Source organism: Aphis gossypii, chromosome 2, assembly GCF_020184175.1.
Source record: "Aphis gossypii isolate Hap1 chromosome 2, ASM2018417v2, whole genome shotgun sequence".
NCBI classification, from domain to species: domain Eukaryota; kingdom Metazoa; phylum Arthropoda; class Insecta; order Hemiptera; family Aphididae; genus Aphis; species Aphis gossypii.
In genome coordinates this window covers 82553773-82564544 of record NC_065531.1, presented here as the reverse complement: position 1 = coordinate 82564544, position 10772 = coordinate 82553773, and the positions used below count along the sequence as shown (strand labels likewise).

General features: G+C 27.0%; 1 protein-coding gene across 2 annotated transcripts; it reads right to left on the bottom strand.

Annotated features, from left to right (window-relative positions):
• Positions 1-1144: 1144 nt before the first annotated feature.
• LOC114119406 (spermatogenesis-associated protein 20) lies at positions 1145-6416 on the bottom strand. 2 transcript variants are annotated; one of them, XM_050201142.1, is made up of 13 exons: positions 6282-6416; positions 6080-6199; positions 5915-6031; positions 5454-5673; positions 4951-5094; positions 4535-4879; positions 4301-4480; positions 3862-4071; positions 3112-3304; positions 2141-2309; positions 1873-2081; positions 1619-1818; positions 1145-1561 (listed from the first exon to the last, which is right to left on the bottom strand). In XM_050201142.1, exons 2-13 carry the CDS (start codon positions 6187-6189, stop codon positions 1295-1297), a joined length of 2364 nt encoding a protein of 787 aa, XP_050057099.1. In that variant the 5' UTR covers positions 6190-6199; positions 6282-6416; the 3' UTR covers positions 1145-1294. The 2 variants fall into 2 exon arrangements, with proteins under 2 accessions (XP_050057099.1, XP_027836755.2); XM_027980954.2 differs by having other exon boundaries at positions 5915-6021; positions 6080-6414.
• Positions 6417-10772: the final 4356 nt, after the last annotated feature.

Below are 10772 nucleotides of genomic sequence, written 5' to 3'. Positions count from 1 at the left end.
GAATTAAGTACAGCAGGGTCCTTGGGAACCTATTCGGTTTGTCTTGTAAACTATTGTAATCATGACAATAAAATTGAATATCGATTATTCATTTTGGGAATAGATATTGAAGTCTGAATTGGTAAAATCACCGTTTCTGATCCCTTTAAAAGAATGCAACACCCGCATGTGTTGTCTCCGTCTTATATGTGCGTAACATAGAAAATTTAAGCTCAGCAGATCATGTTTAGTTTCGCTAGTTTTAAAACTAAAGTGAATAAACCTATTATGAAATTTGATGGTAAGAACATTACCTGTGTTTGTTGATTTTTTACGATAGTTCAATTTTTTAACAAGTTATGTGTATACGATATAGCATAAATTAAAAATGCTCTTAACTCACTTAAAAACTGAATAGTTGTAAAAAACCAACATACAAACACATAGGTAACATATTCGTGGGTGTTTCGTTCACTTAATACTGGATACCTACTTGGATAATCATATATAAAATTAGGTATAGTGGATGTTAGTCGAGAGCAAAAACATTAAAATTAGTAGTACCTCTATGGTCTACACATTATTATACTTCAAACTAAATGAAGAATGATGGATAATAAGTGCATAAATATTTTAAGTATTGTAAAATCGAATTGATAGATGCTGTTAATTAATATTAATGTATATAATGTGATATAATCTAAATATTATTATTGCTACATAGTGATACATTATGATGAATAGTTTAAAATATTGTAAGTGTTTTTCAATATTATCTTAACAAAAAAAAATCTAATTTCATACACCTACAAATTTTAAATTTATTTAGTAACAGTATTTGTTTAATTTAATAATATGAGATGATTCAATTTTTAGTGAGTTACTATAAAGTATAAACACATTTTTATATCTGTGAGTTGTGACTATGGTCTATGATTAGTGTCTTTTTAATCTAAAGCAAGTCATATTCTAAGTAAATCTAACTGGTGAGAACATTTTCCTCGATTTAGAGATGATTATAAATGTAAAATAAAAGTCCTCATAATTAGCCAACATAATGAGTTTAACTTGTAAGTTTATTTTTATCTATGATAAATGTTCTCAAATTATGAGCTTGTCTTAAAAGAAAAGGTCTCTTTTATAGGGCATAATCATAATACTAAACTTGTTAAGATAAAAAAATATATAAATAATGTATTTGGAACATATAAGTAAATATATTGATACACAATATGTAAACATACATTAATAACATTAAATAATAAATAAAAGCATTTAAAATGTTACAAAACCAAAAATACATTTAATATTTATACTAAGCAACTACACTAATGGGCTTTTCTACCGTCCCATCTAATAAGGCAATTAACTCTTCTGTACTATGCACTGGTAAATTGCATGTATTATTCTTGCATACATATGCAGCAACTTTCCCATTCTCTGCTATTGCTAAACCTTTTGCTAGTTCTGATAAAGAGTTTTTATCAGCATGAGCTAACACAAGATTAGGCATATAACGTTGTCTAATTGCAGATAATAATGTTTCTAGATCAGGATTGTCTAAATCACCAGTAACGTATACCTAAACAGAACAATTATAAGTTAAAAATGGTCTTAAAATGATTTACATCACACTTACAGAAGTCATTGAATCAAAATGTAAAGTGAGAGCAGACACTAATGCTGGTAAAGCACTTGGACTATTAGACAGACGGCCAGCAAATGTCAAAAATAAAGGATCAATTTTTGAACGGTATTCAGACTTTTCAGTCAACATTGATAGTTTTAATAGATTTAATGCCGATATTGAATTACCAGCAGGTTCAGCTCCATCATGATCTGAAAATAAAGTTTTAAAATATAACATTCATGTATAATCCATCATTTTCTTACCACTCTTGAACCTCAAAATGATACTTGGATCTTTGTCAGACGAAGAATAGTATCCAAATTTCTCTTTATCCCAAAACAACTCATCTTGCTGTGCTTGTAGTTCATCAGCCCATTTCAACCATTTAGACTGTAATGTACATTCATACAAATCTAAAAGACCACGTATGAGAAAAGCATAGTCATTGAGGAAACCTGGAATGGGTTTTTCTCTAAAAAAGTTATGAAATAATTAAAATTAAAAAACATACTAAATTCCATAGTATATTACATGTTAGCGATATTTCCATCATCATTTACATAACACGATCTTAATAATAAATTAATATTGGAGTCCCACGCATGCATTTCAAGAAATTCAGCAGCTTTAATAGCTCTTTGTTTATATTCCTCTACATTAAATGCTGATGCTGCTCTTGCATATGCTGTTATCATTAGTCCTGTAAAATGCATATAATACAATTTAAAATAATACAGTAAAACTTTAATATTACAATCTTAAAAGCAACAAGCAAATTTGTATGATAGAGAATTAATATTTTATGTATATAAGGTTATAATTTGAATTGGTTCTCAAAAGTATTTTGTTTAATGGAAGCTTTACTGTAACTATTTTATCATAGAAATATAAAATATATACTATATAGTACATTTAACCATGTTAAACTTGATTAATATATTGTTAAATTGGAAATTAGTAAATTATTAATCAATAAATATTATTCATAAGACAGTGTAATCTACAAAAAAATAAAATAACAATCAAATGAAGTATTTGTTTAGGTTAGGTTAGGTTATTTAACATAGTGTGTTTAGAATATTTTATTGGAATAAGTTCTATTTCTTCTATCCTTATTTCATAATTATTATGTCAAAGTAATTATTCTTTTATATTTTTCTAGTATTTCTTAGTTTTAGTAATTATTAATACAAAAATGATATAGCAGGAAACAATAACAGTAGATGTATAAATATTATACAATTTTAATTGAAGGAATTTATTCTACTATAAAACTTATTAAATTATGTAGTGTAATTTATAAATATTATAATTTTAAACTTTTTTTGTGCTCTTTTATCAAAAGTACTTTATTGGCAGGGCAAGATAAATATAAAATACTATTATACTATATTAAATTCAATAAAAATGTGGCACTTATTAATTTAAGTTTGGTCTATAGTCTTATTTTTAACAAATAATACACAGAATTACTAAAAATTTTAGTAAAGAGGCTAATTTACCATTCCATGAAGTTATTATTTTATTGTCTAAATGTGGGCGAGGTCTATTTTTTCGTGCTTCATATAGTATGTTTTTTGCAATTTTTAGTTCTTTTTCTACATTTTCCACAGTTATTTCAAACTTTTTGGCAGTACTTTCCTTGCTTCTGAACTCTATCAACACATTTTGATCCAATAATTCTCCATGAGGATCCTATTAATAAATTAATACATAAAGTAAATAGTAGTTAAGTAAATGTTTTTATCATAGGTATGTACAGGTACAGCAAATGATGCATTCTTAACATCTTAAATTTATTTTTGATTTAGCTAGTAGACAAGTGAATATTTAGGCTTAGAGTGAATAATCTTAAAAATATTGAATATATTAAAATATTAATTTTTAATTGATAAAATTGAAAAAATAAAATAATTTAGTAATGTAAGAAGTTCCAGGTTGTTTGCACACATCTACAACATATATCATATTTATAGACAATAGCTGATAACCATTCAATCAACAGAGTAATACAGGCATATCTGACACTAAACAATATTTTATTTAATCAAATAATTGAATAATATATTTTACAAGAATATATCATTTTAAACCTAACATATTTTACTATCCATAGACATAATGAGAAAATTAAGTGAGCTGCTTATTGTTCTATCGGGCCAGTTATAAATATGTGTTACACAAGATACAAGATCCTACACACACCTATGGGCTATGGTTTCTATTAGTTAAAAATATTATTTGACACTTACCGAGTCTGGTCGAACATTGCCATTAGGTAAAACACTAAAATGCCAACAAAATAGATCAGAAAGCTTAAAATTAGATTTTGAATCAAGGGGTTTGTCTAAAAGTGTTTTAATTTCTTCTTGTGTCCAAGTAAAAAAAGCACCTTCACGTTTTTTAGTAGAATCAGCTGTAGGTAGTGAATCTGCATCTTCAGCACTATAAAATCCACCTTGCTAAAAATTATGATTTTTTTTTTAATTTAAATTAATACATACAATCTACAGTAGAAATAAAAATATTTATTATTATGCTATTGAAATTGAAAGAAAAAAAAGTTTTACATATATTAAATTAATTCATAGCTTAGTAGGTACTAGATATTATCATTACATTTGTGATTGTACACATGTGCATTGTGTTAAAAATAAATATTTTATACATTAATACTAGGCAAATTCTTACCTCATGACTTAAATCTCTACTGACATATTGCAAGATATCATGAACAACATCTGAATACTGCTCATGTTTGGTTATTTGGAAGGCTGTGGTATATGACACAGCTAACTGTGCTTGATCATACAACATTTTTTCAAAATGTGGTACATGCCATTTTTCATCAGTAGAATATCTAGCAAAACCCTAAACACAATGATAGTAAATTCAAATTTTTTTTAATTTCTTGAAATGTCTCACTTGACCAATGTGATCATGTATGCCACCCATGGTCATTTTTTGCAAAGTAGTCAATGCCATTTCCAAGCTTTTTTTCCCCTCAGATGATTTTGACATTTTGTAAGAAACATGAAACAGAAAATCTAATATTGTCGGCTGAGGGAATTTAGGTGGCATACCAAAACCACCCCATTCATCATCATAAATTCTTTCAATTTGTGAGTAACATGTTATCCATGTCTTAGGATTAGGTTTCATAATGTTAGAAAGTTCAGTACCAAGTTGTATATCAAAAGCTGTAGTTTGTTTAAGTATTTTCATCAGTTTAGTACCATTTTCCAACATTGAGTTTGAATCATTTTTCCACTTAAAAAAATAATAGTAGGTGTTACATTCATAATAATAGGTGTTATAAATATTTATAATTATTAATTTACTTTATTAGCCATGTGTAAAAGAATAGTTTTAAATCCAGGACGCCCATATGCATCATTTGGCGGATAGTATGTTCCACCACCAATTGGTTTCAAATCAGGTGTTAAAAATACGCTCATTGGCCATCCTCCTTGACCACACGCTGCCTAACCAATATAAAAGAGAAATAATATGTAGGCTAAAGAAACACTATCATTATTGGTTTATAGTTTGTATAAATATATAATTTAGTTTTAAATATATCTATCAAAAAAATGTATATAAAAAATATATTTTAAATCTATAAAGGACATAGTATTTGGGACATAAGAGTTTTAATGATAAAAATATCTAAAAAATAGCATATAGTATAGTATATTTTTAAAATTTAAATCTTTGCCAAAAGCAGATTTTTTAAATTAGTATGAAAATATAATAATATTAATAATTGTTCTTCAGTATTTAAATAGTTGTATATTTTAATTTTTAAACAGGATACAGTGAACTGTATAAAAGATTGTTATACCTGAACAAAAGTCATGTACAGTTGATCTACATCAGGTCGTTCTTCTCGATCCACTTTAATATTTATATAATGTTCATTCATGACAGCTGCAACATCTTGATTTTCAAATGACTCATGCTCCATTACATGGCACCAATGACAAGTAGAATAACCAACCGATAGAAAAATAAGTTTTTTCTCCAAACGGGCTTTTTCAAATGCTTCATCACCCCATGGATACCTTAATATAATACCGTTAATTTTAATTATGAATTTATGATTTTCAAACAACTCAAACACCCAATTTAATATATGGTTTTAATATTTTAGGAATATTATTAAAATATCATATTATAGGAATAAATTGTAAAATAATTTGTATGATTTACAAAATAATAAAAATAGAAAGTATATTTATAATAATTTAGGCATTGAGAAAATATTGAGAAAAAAAATAAAATATAATTCAAACTAATACAAACCATTGAACGGGATTTTCTGCGTGCTGTAAAAGGTAAGGCGATCTCTCCTGAGCCAAACGATTTTTGATTTTTTCCATACTTCTTGAGGATAAATTTATTGTTGAATTCTGAAAATGTCTATGAAGATTTTAACAATAAAAAAGAACAAATTAAATGAACCCTTACTTATAATGATTGTAGTTAGGATAAATTATCACAGGTGTTTCTGGAAACACTGTTTTTGAAATACTCCATAAGCGATTAACACGAATTTTTGCTTTACTAAGACCCAGCATAACAATACTTAATAACAGTAATTAGATGAGAAAAAAATAACGTTCTTAAATTTAATCAGGTGTTTTTTTAATGGCAAAAAATTATTTTACTTTAAAATAATAAGTGATAGGAACTAGGTAGGTTAAACTATAATTAATTAATCGTAAAAGAACATGGTTTATACGTAATTATAGTCTGTTGTAATAGTAATTAGTAAAAAAAAATTAAAAAAATTAGGTAAGAGGTAAGAACTTCGAAAATAAATATGAATTATTGAATTCAGCTTTATCAATTTATCATTATTGTATATTATTAGAGTATTAATAGTTATCAATCAAAACACCGTTATCACCATAGTACACTATGTACACGACTAGATGTCGCCAACGTGCGCTATTTTGTATTTTTTGTATTTTTATGATTTTTAGATTAGATTCTGAGAACCGACCGACGAGAAGATGGTGAGGTGTTCGGAGGTGATGTTTTTTTCCATCCCAACCAATTTCAAGAAAATCGTTTTTAAATTACACGCGTGCCAACGTCCGTACGTTCTACATTTTTCGTTTAAAAAATTCAGTTAAATCAGTTAAATTGACTACCATAATAAAGTACATAAGCCATCATGAGACCTAGCTGGTTCGTCTTTGGGAATTTCAATCATATGAGTTCTGCAGATCAATATCTTGTATCAGGTAAATTCAATTTTCAAATATATTGCACTGATGTTGCTAATTCAAAACTTGCTTTACATACAACGACTAACGAAACTTAATAAATATTACCTACTACCGAACAAGCTCAAAAAAATAAAATAAAATAAACATTAGGCATCACACCCACAAAACTCCCACCGCCCAGATTAAATCGTTAAATATAGGATACACATTACACTGTAAAGAGTAGAGACATTAGAGATTTATTAATTTAATTAAGAGATTTTATACCACCGGTGAGTGAGGTCAGGTAAGTGAGGTTTGAACTTAGCAACATCAACAAACGATTCAAAAATGATTAAATGTTATATTATCTTTATATGCGTTTACTCGGTAGACAGTATTTGTAATTATTTTTTTGAAAATACGTCATTTTCAATTTTATACCTTTTAAATACATTTATTATAATGTGAAATACAGTAAAATCTCGATTACGTGCCTTAAACGGGATCAAGATAGTGACGAATAAACGAAAAAAAAAATTTTATGTTTATAATTATTACAGGTAGGTACCTATATTAATTTTAATATTATACGCATAGTGCGTATGTTGAATAAAAATAATAATTTAAGAAATATTAGTCATTTTGGTTTCTTTAGATGAATCCACATAGCTTTTTTATGGATACGTTTTTTGTTCTTCTACAAGTATACGTGTATTGTTTATACTCATAATACGGGCGTGCATTATTCTACGTATAATAATTATTCACGATACTATTATGACGATATAGAAGTTGATGGATGAGAGAATGACGGATAATCGAGCTTTTACTTTGCATAGGTATAGACGTGTAGTATAGGTATAGGTAGGTACCTAAGGTGGTTAGGTTACACATATTATTGTGCGATTTGTTTGTATGCACATTAGTGTAAAACGGTTACTTAAGTACCTATATACTTTGCTATAATTTTAATTAATGTAAATTTACCGGGAAATTAGGTAGGTATATCGTATATGTATACAAAAAGTGAGGTCAGTGAATTGACAGTACTTATATACATTTTACGTACGATCCACATCATTAGTTTAAAGTTTTAAAAATAACATATTGAAATGTCGTCGTTGTACTACACTTACACACAAGTACACAACTGTTAAAATACGTGTTAAGCACAATTTACTTCTATTAAAATTTTCAATTGCCATTAATCATTTCATGTCGTACACGCACAGCTATACACGAACATATTATTACCGAAAACCTGTTTAAATTTGTCGCGATTAATAATCTGTCGTATTCGCATACGTTATAACAACTTGTATTACATTACTACAATTTACACGACGTATCCGTTTAATGTCACTATTCAATAGTGGCAATAACACTTTAGAAACCAAGAGGCGATCACGTATTTTTGATACTTCCATCCCAATTGTTCAAGGTTAAGGATCCGCTGGATAAAATGGCAATAATTATAATTACAAAGACATAAAGTATCTATATCTACCTAAATCATGCCTATAGCTATAGCCAATTCCCTGGACTCTAATAAACGATACTGTCGATACTAGTTACTACTGCACTGTAATAATTATAATTAGACGAGTGACAGGGAGCTTGTGAAATAAATATAAGTAGGTATTATAGACATTAGACGCCTTAAGCTTACTATTTTAGTAAGTAGATTATTGTAAGATGCCAATTACTATTGTAATCAATAACACTTGTCGTATTATTACCGAACAATTTACGCATCAATTTTAACCAAAAATATTTATCATGAATGCATAACTTCATTTCTTAGTTTTTATGTTGTTAATTATAGTAGGTATTTACCTGCATCAAAAATAAATTATCCTAAACGAATAGCTTTAAACTAATATAGTCTAATTTATATTTTTTCATCATTATTTCTGTTATTTCTGCTCTTGGTTAAAGTTCGAAACTTAAGAAGTTATAAGAATTAGGATTACTAATATAATGACACAATATATAGATATAAATTAATATAAAACTGTTCAATATGCATAATAATTAATAATTCATCAATAGATTAAAAAAATAATTAATTCTAAATATTATTCTAAGCAAAATAATATTTTAATATTTTGAACATTAAAAATTTACGAGTAATAGATTTCAGTTTTCAATCTTTTATACCTAGTATACTAATTGTAGTTGTAACTTGTAAGTACTTTAAGACTGGTTGATTTTAGTTTAAGAATTGTTTATACCAAGGTGTTCAAAATTTTTGAAAATCTATGGTCCAATTTATACAAAATAATTTAATAAACAGTAAATCAATTCAGTATATATATATATATATATTTTAAATAAATTGAATGGTAAATACCTAACGCTTTTTACAATTTTTAAATAAAAGATTATTTAGATTTTCATGTAAAATCTTAGTACACGTTGTACACTATAATGTAGTATATTGATATAAATGATAATGATATATGGTAAAATAAATGTATCATGTATAATATACCTAAATATCATTACATTATATTTAATTACATTTTATCTAACTTTTACTTTGTAAAGTCAACTAAGTACATTATAATTTTTAACTATATATGTCTGTATGATTGATTTTATTTTCTAATTTTGATTGTACAAGAATCTTGACAGTAAAAAATTTAGTTTAAGTACTTAAAATAATCTTGCGCAATTCAATCTATTCAATTTAAGATTTAAGTGCCGTGGTACCTACTCAAAATAATATAGGTATACTGTGACATTAATAAATAATAGGTAGCTATTATACGTAATGTCTAATCGAAATAATGTATGCGTGCTCATTCGTTGCAAAGTATTATATTATTTTAATGGTTTAAATAAGCGATTTTGCTTTAGTGCTCGTCCGATAAATTTATCCACCGACCTTGACCAAACATCGTTTTGTACCTACGGAATATATAGTTACGGAATATTTTGGTTATTAAAAATGAAAACAATTTTATTGTGAGGATTTATCATCTCTTATAGAAGGTTGACAACTGACAATGTTACATGAGACTTGAGACTTTTTGCAGTATAGGTAAATTCTTATTCGAGCATGGTATAATCATTAATCATAGTGGATAAATGATATTCAAGCTTAATTCTGCAGTATAATGTTCAAAAATTAATTTAATATGTAAATAGATACAATTGATATGGAAGCACGCGGTGGTATTCTGTGTGCGATGTCATTGTGTATATGCGTGTTTGTGTATTCTATAACTTTCTATTTAATATAATATGTATAGCATGCGATAATTTGAAGATCGTTGTTGAAAGACCCGTAGGGACGAAGCCATGCTGAAAACTTTGGATATATTATTACTCTTGAGTTTTGGTACTGAACACACACACACACACACAAACACATAATATACAATAAAGTCAAAAATCTCCAACGGCTTCAACTTAATTATCTCCACTGACTTTTGCTAACCAATGTTTATATTATAATATATAAAGTTATGAATAAAAAATGTTAGTCGTACACTCGTACAGACCAGATGCACTTTCGCTTTATCGACTAAAATATTCATTCATTGAAGCTGTTGGTACAATATATCATCTATATTACCCATTATTATTACCTATGTAAATATTAATAAATCAATGTGAAAAACGATTTTTTTTCTCAACAACCGTCGATATATTTAAATAATATAGGTACTCTGGGTACTCTCATTTAATTGTTTTCAATGTTGTAGACTTTTTTTTATTATTATTATCTAATGTTATTTAGTAGCAGTATAATATATTACAATCGTCAATCTTGGCAATATTTTTAACTATAATAAATATTTTAATGATTGCTGCGCTCGATTTAATTTGAATTGACTTATATTTGCATTAAAAATGTCTACAATTTATTTAAGTTCATAACACTTGATTAATTTTGATGTTGATTTGTTGTAATTCATGATAAGTAGGTACTGTTA